The 13,509-nt window shown below is 39.0% G+C and overlaps 1 protein-coding gene across 6 annotated transcripts in view; it reads right to left on the bottom strand.

The window, feature by feature from the left end:
- LOC143650892 (cytoskeleton-associated protein 5-like) overlaps window positions 1-13,509 on the bottom strand; it is a 105,933-nt gene that overhangs the window by 6,441 nt on the left and 85,983 nt on the right. For 5 of the 6 annotated variants that reach the window (XM_077122204.1, XM_077122202.1, XM_077122201.1 and 2 more), the window contains 4 exons: window positions 10,273-10,409; window positions 9,955-10,129; window positions 9,265-9,378; window positions 1,824-1,952 (listed from right to left, as the gene is read on the bottom strand). In XM_077122204.1, coding sequence (XP_076978319.1) covers window positions 1,824-1,952; window positions 9,265-9,378; window positions 9,955-10,129; window positions 10,273-10,409 — 555 coding nt within the window. The remainder of the gene's footprint in view (window positions 1-1,823; window positions 1,953-9,264; window positions 9,379-9,954; window positions 10,130-10,272; window positions 10,410-13,509) is intronic. The other variant, XM_077122203.1, reaches the window with a different exon arrangement.

Below are 13,509 nucleotides of genomic sequence, written 5' to 3' on the forward strand. Positions count from 1 at the left end.
GAGAATTTTCAAAGTCATAAGAGAGAAGCAACATGTTACATACAAGGAAGCATCAGTAAGATTAAGTGCCCATTTCTCACAAGAAACAATGGAGGTAAGAAGGCAGTAAGTAGGATGACACATTTAAAGCACTGAATGCAGGGGGAAATATTGCTAACCAAGAATTCTGTATCTGGCAAAACTGTCTTTGAAAAATGAGGGAGTGATTAAGATACTCCCAGAGGAATGAGGGAGTTCATCACTATTAGACCAGCCCTGCAAGAGATGCTAAAGAGAGCTCTGCAACAGACAATAGATGAAGCCACACAAAGAGATAAAGATCTCCAGAGAGGGCAATGACATGGGTAAATAAAATGCCAATACTATGCTATTTTTGGTCTTTAACTCCATTTAATTTTTTATAAGATTTAAAAGGCAAATCATAAAATATAAAGAAAAAAATCAGTGATTTGGGGCTTGTAATTATAAACATGCAACCTGTGACAAGAACCACATAAAGGTCGGGGGCATGGACACAGGGACACAGTCTGTGTGCACTACTGAAGTTAGCACCAATGGAAATGAGATAATCCCAGATTTAAGATGTTAAATTTAAGCACCGTTGTAACTACAAAAATATTGGAGAATATGCAAGCTCACAGAGACAGCAATTAGACTACAGGATGCCAGGAGTGCAGGGGCAAGGAGAAAAGGGGGCATTAATGCAAAATGGGTATAGGGTTTCTGTTTGGAGATTTGGGGAGGTTTTGGTAATGAGAGGTGGTGAGGGTTCTGCAATAATGCAAATGTGATTAATCCCACTAAATGATGTGCTTGGGAGTGGTCGAGAAGGAAAAGTTAGTGTTGTATATATGCTCACATAATTTAAAAAACAGAGAGAGAAAGAGAAAGAAATAAAAGAAAAAAAAGGAAAGAAAGAAATTAAGAAAGAAGGAGCAAGGGAGCAACTAAAGAGACAATGAGAATTAAATGCAACACGTGATTCTGGATAGGATCTAGCAAGTGAGAAAAGGCTGAAGAAGATATTATTGGCATATATGTAAAAACTAGAATTTAGATCATAAGCTTTATATCAATGCTAAATTTCTTGAACTCAATAACTGCACTTAAGGTGATGAGATTAAGTGAACATCTGTGTTCTAGGGAAATGCACATGGCAGTATCAAGTGTTCAGGGAGCACCATGTGCGCCACCTACACTCATGCTCAGAAAATGGGTTGATGGAGTGACTGGTGGACCAACAGACAGACAGAGAGACAGATAAATGAAAAGACAGATAAAACAATATAGAAAATGTGGTAAAATGTTAAAATTGGTGGGATCTAGGCATGTGGAGACTGGTTACAGGTATGTCAAAAGTTCTCTGTATGGGATTTGTATTGTTTTGTAACTGTCTTGTGTGTTTGAAGTTATTAAAAAAAAAAGGAGGGAGGAAGTAGTGAGAGTGGACATCTTAGCATGTTCCTTAATCTTAGGGGAAAGCTCCCAGTCTTTCACTACTAAGTATGGTGTTACAGGTTTTCTGTATATGCTATTTATCAAATTGATGTATTTCCCCTTCATTCTTAACTTGCTAAGAATATTTACCACGGATTTTGTCAAATGTTTATTTTGCATCAACTGATATGATCATGGGACTTTTCTTCTACAGTTTGTTGATATGGAGGATTACACCGATGGAATTGAAATGTTGAACTTTGTCTTTAAAACCTCTTATTTTACCATTTAAGAGTTCAAGAAAAGAACATCCCACATTTGAAAGGTTAGTCCTTCCCTATGAAGGTGAAAGGCACGAGTAAAGCACATGATTATACAGTACTAACCTCTTGCCTCAAGAAAGGATTTTCTTTCTTGAGCTCTTCAGAAAGATCTTCTCCCTCCAACCATTCCTTCATACCAGTCTGTTCTGCCCAAGCATTCACAGTCGCTAGGGCAGCAGCTCGAACGTTCTTCTGAATCAAGAATGAGCAAAAATAACAAGGTTAAAAAGCTTGTTGCTACATGAATAGGACAACAGGTTTCTCTAAGCTCCACAAGATCATATTTAGGACCATCTTTTCTGAAACAGAATCCAATTCTATTATTGTACTAACATAAATATAAAATCCCAACTGTAAAGATCCTGGACTGTTAATTAGGCAAAAAGTGATCTAGGCATAAACTATCACATAATAGGAATAAACTCCTAAGATTTCATCTCCTGAATCTCTGGGGCTCAAATGCCCATGACTATCTGATAAAGAATGCAATTCTCTAAGTCAGAAGTCTCATAATGGTTAAGACTGAAATTGCTAACAATTTGAACATTTAAGTTATGTTTTTATATTAGTTTGCATTCATAGAGATGGATTTGTTAAACCAAAGAATATTAAAATAGAACACTTTCTCAAATTAAGATATAAAAAGTAATTCAAATATTCAATCTAGGGCTACCTAGATTGCAACCAAAAATATCACAAATTCCAGGACTGTGAAACTACAAAGATGCTACTGAATTAAGCAAAGATCCTACTCTAGTAGTGTATGGAAAATCTACCAAAAAACCATGATTGCAAAATTCACGTATTTATTCAAACTTTATCTACAGCGATACTTTTATTTTTAACTTCTGAAATGTAACAAAAAAACAATAAATTTCCAAGTATGCTTTTCTTAAACTTTTTTTTATTGTACAGGATAACATATATACAAAGCAAAGAAACAAAAAACAACAGTTTTCAAAGCACTCCTCAAAAAGGGGCCACAGGATAGATCCCAGAGTTTGTCATGGACTACCAAACGATCCTCATATTTTTCCTTCTAGCTACTCCAGAATATAGGAGGCTAGAGGGCTTAAATACTTCATTATCGCAATCGACTTTTTTTTCCTTCTTTTTGTGAATAACATATATACAAAAAAAGCTATAAATTTCTAAGCACAGCACCACAATTAGCTGTAGAACATTTCAGACTTTGACATGGGGTACAGTTTCACAATTTTAGGTTTTACTTCTAGCTGCTCTGAAATGTTGGAGACTAAAAGAGATATCAATTTAATGATTCAGCATTCATATTCATTTATTAAGTCCTATCTTCTCTGTATAATTCCACCATCAACTTTCATCTTTCCATACCTCTCACTGGGGTTCTTTGGGCTATGGCAATTCTAAATTTTTGAAAGTAGAAGGGTCTGTCACTAAAATGGGGTAGGGAGATGGAACTATCTGACATTCTGGAGAGGCTGGGCTAGGTGTCAGGACTTATCTGGATCAGGGACCCATCTGGAAGTTGTAGGTTTCTGGCAAGTTACTCTAGTGCCTGGAACCCTTGTGGAATCTTATATATTGCCCTAGGTGTTCTTTAGGATTGGCTGGAATGGTCCTGGTTGGGGGTTGGCAGGTTATGATAGGTAGCAAAGTCTACCTATGGCTTGCATAAGAGCAACCCCCAGAGTAGCCTCTCAACTATCTATCTGAACTCTCTCTGCCACTGATACTTTATTACTTACACTTCTTTTCCCCCATTTGGTCAGCATGTAATTCTTGACCCCATGGTGCCAGGTATTCGTCCCTGGGAGTCCTTTCCCACATCAGCAGGGAGACTTTCACCCCTAGATGTCATGTCCCACATGGGGGGGAGGGCAATGATTTCACTTGCAGAGGTGGGCTTAGAGAGACTGAAGCCACATCAGATCAACAGAGGTCCTCCAGAAGTAATTCTCAGACATGCCTATAGGTAGTCTAAGCTTCTATGCTACCTACATAAGCTTCACAAGAGTAAGTCTCCTGATGGAGAGCATGGTCTATTGATTTGGGTGTCCCTAAAGTTTGACCCAGTATCAGGAGTTTCCCTGATGGTAAGGTTTAATAGTTCCATATTCTTTCTCCCCTCCCTCAGGGGACTTTGCCAATACTTTTTATTATCTACTTAATATACTATAGGATGTTTCCAGGCATTACAATTGTCTATATAGGATTAAAGGACCTCTTTCTCATTCTGTGCTCTCTGTGTTTCAGTTGTTCAAATAAGCTACACAGAGAGGTTGAATTAGATTATGCATGACAGAAAATTTTAGTTCCAAATCAAATAGACCTTTCTTCCATTGGTCTCAAAGAGTATGTGTGGTTCTAAAATACAGACACTGTCTTCCTTACCCCTATGTCCTGAATTACTTTAACCCCAACCTGTTCAGCTTCATTCTTATCTCTAAATATCAGGTTATATATAAAAACAGCCTCAAAAAATCCAGAAATAATAATCACCACTCCAGACTTAATGTGTCTTGCTCTAAAAGCTTACAATCTAGGCCTCTGTTTTCTTATAAGCATTTTCTAAAGGTCACCATACCATTGTTGTTTTTTTGTTTCTGGCTTATTTTGTTTCACCAAATGTCCCACATGTTCATTCACATCATTGCATGCCTCACGACATTGTTCCCTTTTGTAGCAGCACAGCCTTCGCTCATGAGTATATACCATTGTTTGCCAATCTACTTCTTTCAGGGCATCCTTCAGCCACCTGCTTTCATCAGGCATCATGGAGAGGGCCCAAAGTCCAGAATCCATCAACATTCTCAATTTTAGATAATTCCATTGTTCCCAAGAGACAGAAGACCAAAAAAACACACCCTCACCAAACAGGAAATCTAAAGCTCCTCTTAACTCTTGTCCCTCACTCCATTGTTTACATCTGCTGTTGCTGTGGTAGTACTAATGGTTCCCTTTTGAAGATATCTCATGGCATGCAATAGCAGTTTTCCTCCTGTACGCTGGACTCAAACACTCTTTATACAAAAATCATATCTCTGAAGTAATTTTTACAAGAACTCATTCATATTTCTATTGGAGTCAGTGGGACTTGTAGGTCTATACAACCCCTTTCAATCTTGTTCATCTTCAATATGGTAATATTACTTCTAGACCCACTAGAGAATCACCTTTGCTCCTATCTAGTCCCTTATGTTGGAGTCCAATCTCATTAGCTACCAGTTCACTCTAGCTTCTATGCATCTCTAAGTCCTCTGTATTCTATATTATAAGTCTCTGATTATACCTTTATGTTGGGCATAAAAGTGGAATCATAGTATCTGTAAAAGCTGTTTCTTGATTCCACCATTTTATCTTTTTTTATTTTGTCAGATCTATATATTCTTTTCCCTTTTTCTCTCTGTATTCGTTAGATTACCCTTAGTGGCACTCTTCACTTCTGTGCCCCTCTCCAGACCTCCCTCTGTCTTTTTTTTCCCCCCAGCCGGCAGAACTCCTTCTAGTATTTCTTCTAGGGCTGGTTTCTTGCTGACAAATTCTTTCAGGACTTCTTTGTTCTGTGACAGCTTTAATCTCTCCCTCAATTTTAAAGAACAATTTGGCTGGGTACAGAATTCTTGGCTGGAAGTCATTCTCTTTCAGGATCTTCAGTATATCATACCACTGCCTTCTCGCCTCCAGGGTGCTAGATGAGTAGTCTGAACTCAGTCTTATTTGATTTCCCTTGTATGTAGTAGATTGTTTTTCTCGTCGCTTTCAGGATTTTCTGCTTCTCTTCCACACTTGACAGACTGATTAGTACGTGCCTTGTGGAAGGCCTATTTGGATTTATTCTGTTTGGAGTTCTTCGGGTTTCTTTGACTTGTATATTTATGTCCTTTATGAGGGTTGGGAAGTTTTCCCCCATTTTTTCCTCAACTACTCTTCCTAGCCCTTTACTCCTCTCTTCTCCTTCTGGGACACCAATGATTCTTATATTCGTGTGCTTTGTTTTGTTTATCATTTCCCTGAGTTCCCATTCAATGTTTTCGATTTTCTTTGCCATTTGCTGTTTGGAGTCTTCAAAGTCAGTTATCCTATCCTCTATATCACTTAAACTTTCTTCTCTCTCTTCAGATCTTGTGTTGGGTGCCTCTAGTGTGTTTTTATTTGGTCAACCGAGTCTTTAATCTCTGTGATTTCTGCTATTTTTCTATTTATTCTTTCAAATTCCTCTTTGTGCTCTTCTACTGTCTTCTTGATCTCCTTTATGCCATTTGATATCCCACTTATTTTATTAAGTAGAGTTATCTGAACATCTTTGATTAGTTGTTCCAACGTCTGTGTCTCCTCTGGTGTTTTAATCTGGTCATTAGGCAGGGCTATATCTGTCTGAATTGCGATATGCTTAGTGATCTTTTGCTTTCTTCATCGCATGTAGATAGCTTAATTGACTTACTTTGGGAATTGATTTCCTTCAGTTGTCTAAGGCCTTGTGTTTCCAGGATGGTTGTACAGCAGGGAGCAGGGCAGGGGTGGGCACTCAGTGTGGTGATTTCTTTCAAGGCATGTATGGGTGCAGGTTGGGGATCTTATGCTGGTGCTTGTGAACGTGGGTGCCCAGTGGCCAGGGAGGATGTAGCTGTGCAGGTGCACCAGTCTGGGGGACATAACCCTGGTGTGTGCTTGTCTAAGGCATGGAGCATTTTGTGTGCAAGCGTCAAGCTGTGGCAGCAGGCTGGTGTTACACCTTCGTGGGTCAGGGGCAGATGTGACCTGGCTGCGTAGGTTGGCACTTTCTCAGAGCTGGGAGTGAGGCTCAGGGCTGTGTGCATGTGTGGTTCTAGGGCTGCTGTAACGTGCAGTTTCCAGAGCTGAATGATGGGATTGGGGGCCCATGTGCATGCGTGGGTCTGGAGTGCTGTAAATGGATGCGCTGAGTTCGGGGAGGGCAGGGTGAGGCAGTATGACACTACAGGTGTGGGGGTGGGGGTTGGGGGTGTTCGGCTGGGGTAGCTTAGGTATGGAGGTTAGTGCCCACAATCTTCATGTGTTGGTAACAGCCTGCAGAGAACAGGGAGAGGGGTTAGTGCTGGGGATGGGTGCAGGAGAGGTGAGGAGGGGTGCAGTAAGAGGTAGGTTGGGCTGCACATGGGTTGGGGGTATGGAGCAGGTATGTGCACTGGGGGCTGGTGGGGTGGGGGTACCTAGAACGCGGGGTATGGGAATGGGTAAGGGGGTTCAGGTGTGTGGGGTGTGAGGTGAGTCACCGGTGACAGGACTGTGCTGGTGAGGGTAGCATGTCCAAGGAACACAGTCTGTTTTACTTCCTAATCCCATGTACCCGTCCGTGTACTCCCACGGGCTCCACAGCTCCGCACCTCTAGGCCAGGCTCTAGCTTTCTGCCTCTCAGTTTCTCTGCCTCTGCAACCAGGGCTGTCCCATGTGGTGCAGAAGGCTCTCCCAGGTCAGCCACACTCCCAAATTGCTGCCTCAGTCACCCTCCTGTCCCTTCTCTAACTTTTCCATGGAGCAGTGCTAATCTCAAGCTACTCTAGTTGGTCATCTTCCTGGAAGTCTCCAAGTACATTTTAACAGGTAGTTATAGGACAGATTTTAAAGTTTGGTATAGGATACAGTTTCACAATTTTTCATTTTTTCTTCTAGCTTCTCCAAGATACTGGAGACCAAAAGAAATAGCTATACAATGATTCAACAGTCATACTCATCTGTTCAATCTTATCTTCTCTGTTATACTCCTCCTTCTCTTTAAATAACATATATACAAAAAAGTAATAAATTTCAAAGTACATTGCAACACTTAGTTGTAGAACAAATCTCAGTGTTTGGTATGGGTTACAATTCCATGACTTTAGGTTTTTATTTCTAGCTGCTCTAAGTTACTGGAGGCAAAAGAAATATCAGTGTAATGATTAAACACTCATACTCATTTGTTAAACCTACCTTTTCTGTGTAACTCCACCATCAGGTTGGGTCTTTCTCCCACTCTTTTTTTTTCAGAGACATGATTTATAGTACAAAGGTCTAGAAACACTATGACGTGTTGTGATCAACAGTAAAGCAATAAATTACAGTGCAGCATTCTACTTGGTGGTAAAAACAAATGAGACAGCTCTTTTTCATAATAACAGTAGATTATTGCTTATGATGTGTCAGATAATGTCCTAAAAACTTCTTTACATATATTAAACCATTTCATCTTCATAACAACCTTATGAGATAAATTATTATTAGCATGCCTGTTTTACAGATGATAAAATGGGAGCTCAGAGAAGTTGAGGAAATTGCCTGAGTTTGTATAACTAATAAGTAATGAAACCATGATTCTAAAATAGGGAGTCTAGCTTCAGAATCCACATTGGTAACCACTATACAGTCTCCCCAAGAAACACTGCCTGAAATATTGGTAAAACATGTAAAGATAATATAACAAATGTTTCAGTAGGCATGTGTGAAAAACTCCAGGAGCATAGGATAAATATTGCCATAGAGGAAGAGTATAAAATATCATTCTAGGCAGATGAAGTAAGAAAGTGGGTATCACATTCAAGAAATCAGAAATGGAGGGCAGCTAAAATCTGCAGGGTCAGCAGAAGGTAGCACCACAAAACTAGGCATGTCATCTGAGATTGAATACTACACCAGGGTCTTTGTTCTGTATTAGGAACTGTCTTACCAAAATGGTGACAGAGTTTCAGAATAAAACAACTAGCTATGAATAATAAAGAGCTTATGATGCCACAACCTGAAATATGCACAACTCTAGAGGCCAATTGAATGTTGTTCTCCATATGATTTTTAAATGAAACACACACTTTCAAATTATTTGTTAAATCCATCTAGCAGTCACATAATTTTTATTGTTCCTCTGAGTATGTTTCTCCCACTCTTTAGAGGTATTTGGGCTATGCCCATCGTAACTTTTTCAAGTTGAAAGGGGCTGCTGATAATATGGGATGGGGGTTGGAACTAGTTGATACTCTGGAAAGGCTGGCCTCTCTGCATTTCAGGACTTACCTGGTCCAGGGACCCATCTGGAGGTTGTAGGTTTTGGAAATTTACCCTAGTATGGCAGTACTTTTTACAATGTCATAATCATAATAGCAACCATTTATTGAATGCATATCACATAAGACAGGCATGATGCAATGCACTTTATATACAGATTCTAATTACACAATATTTACACAGATAAACTGAGTTTACCTAAGGGTCACAAAGCCAGTAATATGTCTGATCACCTTACTACTAGATGGAAGATAAAAATATTTACTATTTTAATCCCTAAAATTCTCTTCTTTAAAAAGCATATCAGGGTGGGCCACGGTGGCTCAGTAGGAAAGAATGCTTGCCTGCCACGCCAGAGGACCTGAGTTCGATTCCCAGTGCCTGCCCATGTTAAAAAAAAAAAAAGCATATCAACTCTTCACATGTGCTCTAGGAAAGAGAATTATTTTCAGCCCAAGAATGTGGCTGGCCTTTTCCAGACAGTGCTATGGTGAAAAGAGGTAAGTTTACCTTGCTGTCTCCAAGGACGGTAATGACAGGGATACCCAAGTTCTTCACATGTTGCTTGATGTTTGAGCCCATGGCTACTGCCAACTGCTGCAGGATGTTCAATGTCTGTTGCACCTGAGATGAAAAAGCCAAGATTTTATGTGCAAACCATGAGTAAGCTATGCTCGAAGTTTTGCAAGTTTGCTGCTATGTAGAATACAGTAGGAAGTTTCTAGTCTACTTAAGAGATAGGGAAATCAACTTGTTATGATGTTATTCTAATTGGCTAGTACTTTTTATGCCATGGTCTCTTCTTTTATCTGTTCATAGACTGAATTAGTAGAATTTTAGAACAGTGATCACAATTCTTTATCATTTTAAGTTAAGGTAAAGTTTAGTTTAAGAAAACCCTGACTCAAAAATCCAAATTTAAAAGTTAGAAATGAAGCATATTTATGTATATAAGAGGCTATATAAAAATATATTTAATATTGGATTCCTATAAAAAGCAAATTCTTAAATCCCTGAAAATTTTATTAATAATGCTGTCTTCCACAAACCTATCTTGAGGCACACTTAAGAAATTAAAGGAAGGCACTTCTACTTTAAAGCAAATAAAATGACCACTCATTTTTGCTAGTGAAAGTAGTACTGAAAATGAATCTCTAAAAAAAATAAAACAAAAAAAGAACTGACTTACGCTGTACATACCAAGATTTTATTTGAATCATTGAGCCGGCCCTTCAAGGCAGTTGGAAGTTCACCTATGTTTGGTTGGATAAATTTCGCTTCATTGATAATGCCTGCTACTTCATCTAAGCCTTCTTTCCTGATCTTCCAATTCTTGTCACCAATATTAGACACCAACTCTGAAGTGATTTTATCACTGAAAAACACAAGTCAGAACCCTTCAATCCAGATCCCTAAAAGGATAATCATGTCATAGAAATACCCTTGACTGAGTTCAGAGAGAAAATTAAAAATTCACTGCAAAATATCAAATGTGCCATTTCAGAGACTGAAATCTACCTGATCTCCGTCCTGGGCAAGAGATCAACATCACTGTCCCCTTCATCTGGCTCATCTCCATCTTCTCCTTCATCTGTACCCTTCACAGTGTGCTTGGAAATCCCTCTTGTTGGAGCAGGTGGGCTCTGTCCTTGCATCTACACACAAGCAAAGAAATGATGAAAGTAATTAACCTGAGGAAGGATGTGTGAATAAACATATTAGACAGACAAGTGCCTGCGTTTATTCATAATACTTAATATTTATACAGCAGACATTTTAATCCCTACTTAGTTTCTAATTTTGAGTCTACATGGTAAAATTTTTTTTACATTTTTATTGTGAAATGTAGTATCTATACAAAAAAGCAATAAATTTCAAAATACATTTCAACAAGTAGTTATAGAACAGATTTCAAAGTCTGGTATGGGTTACAGTCCTACAACTTCCTGCCTCTCCCTCTAGCTGCTTCAAGACACTGAAGACCAAAAGAAACATCAATATCCTAATTCAGCAGTCATTCTTATTTGTTAAGTCCCATCTTCTCTGTTATAATTCCTTCCTGTCCCTTCATCTTTCTCCCAGTCTTCAGGAATTTCTGGGACATGTTCATTTTAACTTTTTCATGTTGAAACATGGTATCAACACTATGGGTTAGGGGATGGTACTAGTTGATGTTCTTGGAGAGGCTGCCCCTCTGGGTTTCAGGGCTCATCTGGCCTAGGAACCATCTGGAGGTTGTAGGTTTCTGGAAAGTAAACTTAGTAGCATGAAACTTTTGTGGATTCTGTGATAGAGCCCTAGGTATTCCTTAGGGTTAACAGGAATGATAGTGGTTGAGGTTGGCAAACCATAGCAATTAGCAATATCTAGCTGATGTTTATATAAGAGTAGCCTCCAGAATAATCTCTTGACTCTATTTGAACTCTCTTAGTCACTGATACCTCATTTTGCTACATTTCTTTTTCCCCTTTTGGTTAGGAAGGTGTTGTTGATCCCACGGTGCCAGGGCCAGGCCCATCCCTGGGAGTCATGTCCCATGTTGCCAGCAAGTCTTACCCCTAGGCATTATGTCCCACATGGGGGGAGGGCAATGATTTCACTTGCAGAGTTGGGCTTCCTTTTAGAGACCACATCTGAACAACAAAAGAGGTTTTCCTGAAAGCAATTCTTAGGCATAATTATAGGTAGGCTTAGCTTCTCTGCTACAGAAAAAAGCTTCATAAGAGCAGGCCTCAAGACCAAGGGCTTGGTCTGTTACCCTGGGAGTTCCTAAGGTTTGAGAGTGTATCAGGGTTTTCCCAAATGGGAAAGCTGAATAGTTCTCTAGGTTTTTCTCTACTCCTTCAAGGGACTTAGTCTTTAATTATACTGTTAACTAAATGCTCAAAATAATCTGTTATGTACCCAGGTTTTACATGAAGCTAATCAGAATTAAAAGCCCTTGCTCCTATTCTGGCCTCCTTGTGTTTGGGTTGCTAAAATGAGCTATTAAGGCAGACTGGTTATTACATATTACATTATATGCTACAGAAAATTTAGGTTTTGGACAAGATAAATCTTTCTTTGGTTTCATACAGTAGGTGAGATTCTAAAATGTATATATCACCATGTATTCTGAAGTATGTATGTTCATGTATCACCATGTATTCTGATGTATGTATATTTATATACCACCATGTATTCTGATGTATGTATATTCATCTGTCACCATGCATTGTAAAGTATGTATATTCATATATCACCATGTATTCTGATCAACTTTTGTCCCAATCAGACCATCTTCATTCTTATCTTTAATTGAAGCATGATCTTTTTTTTATTTCTTTAACAGTTGTATGTAGCAATACTGATTTTCAGAACTGCAGAACTTCACCTCTGAGTCTTAGGGGTCACACAGGTTCCCAAAGTTCTGGGGAAATACCAGATTATACACATACAGCACAGCATCTCAGAATCTAATCATAAACACTTATAGCTCTGGACTAAATATGACTGCTATTCAAGCCTGCAATCTAGGCCCCAATTTCCTTATAAGTATTTCCTAAAAGAGACCATACAATATTGGCTCTTTGGTTTCCTGCATATTTTGCACAATATAATGTCCCCAAGGCTCATGCACCATTGTTGTATGCCTCATGACTTCGTTCCTACGTCATGGATAATGTCCAAAATAAATAATCCATGTCTTATAGACCCTGTACCTGCTAAACAATCATCAGCTCTCTCAATTTTAGACAGTTTTCAATGGTCCAAAGAGTCAAAGAGCCAATACACATGGCTCACCAAACAGCAAATCTAAACCTTCCCCATTTCTTGCCCCTCCCTCCATTTATTTACCCCTGATACTGCTGTGGTACTGTTGCTGTCTTCTAGTTAACTATAGTCTGCAGTATGCAATACTGGTTGCCCCCATACCCTTGTATTATTAACTCTTCGTATAAGCTCAAATCTTTGAAGTCCTTCATGCAAGCACTTATTTATAATTAGAGTTAATTGGTAGGATACATGACTCTATACATCCCCTTCCAATTGTATTCACCCTCAATATGCCAATGTGACTTATTACTCTACTAATGAACTACCATCACTTCTATCTGCTCCCTTATATTTAAGTTCAACCTCACTGGATAACCATTTACCCATCTCTACCTTCTGTGTACCTCCAAGTCAAACTACATTGTGAGCCTCTGAATTTATCTTTACCAGAGTCATAATGGGGAAATCATACGATACCTATACTTCTGTATCTGGCTTATTTCACTCAGCATTATGTCCTCAAGTTTCATCCATGCTGTCATATGCTTTGGAACCTCATTTCATCTTACTGCTGCATTAATATTTCATCGTGTATACATTTCACATTTTGTTTGTCCACCCTTCTGTTGATGGGCACTTGGATCATTTCCATCTTTGTGCAATTGTAATTAGTGCCACCGTAAACCTCAGTGCATAAATGTCTGTGAGAAGAGCTGAAAGCAGTGACACTAGGCATATACCAAGTATTGGTATTAAACTCGATGTTTAATTTTCTGAGAAACTGCCAGACTGTCTTCCATAGCAGCTGTACCATTATACAATCTCACCAGTAGTGAATAAGTGTCCCAATTTTTCCATATCCTCTCCAGGATCTATAGACCTGGGAAACATCTCCAAGACCTAGTTTGATAGCAGCATTCTGTTTGATAGCAGCATTCTTATCGGTGTGAAGTGATCCCATTGTAGCCTTGATTTGCGTTTCTTTATAGCTAATGAAGA

Source organism: Tamandua tetradactyla, chromosome 11 (assembly GCF_023851605.1).
Source record: "Tamandua tetradactyla isolate mTamTet1 chromosome 11, mTamTet1.pri, whole genome shotgun sequence".
Lineage (NCBI taxonomy): Eukaryota > Metazoa > Chordata > Mammalia > Pilosa > Myrmecophagidae > Tamandua > Tamandua tetradactyla.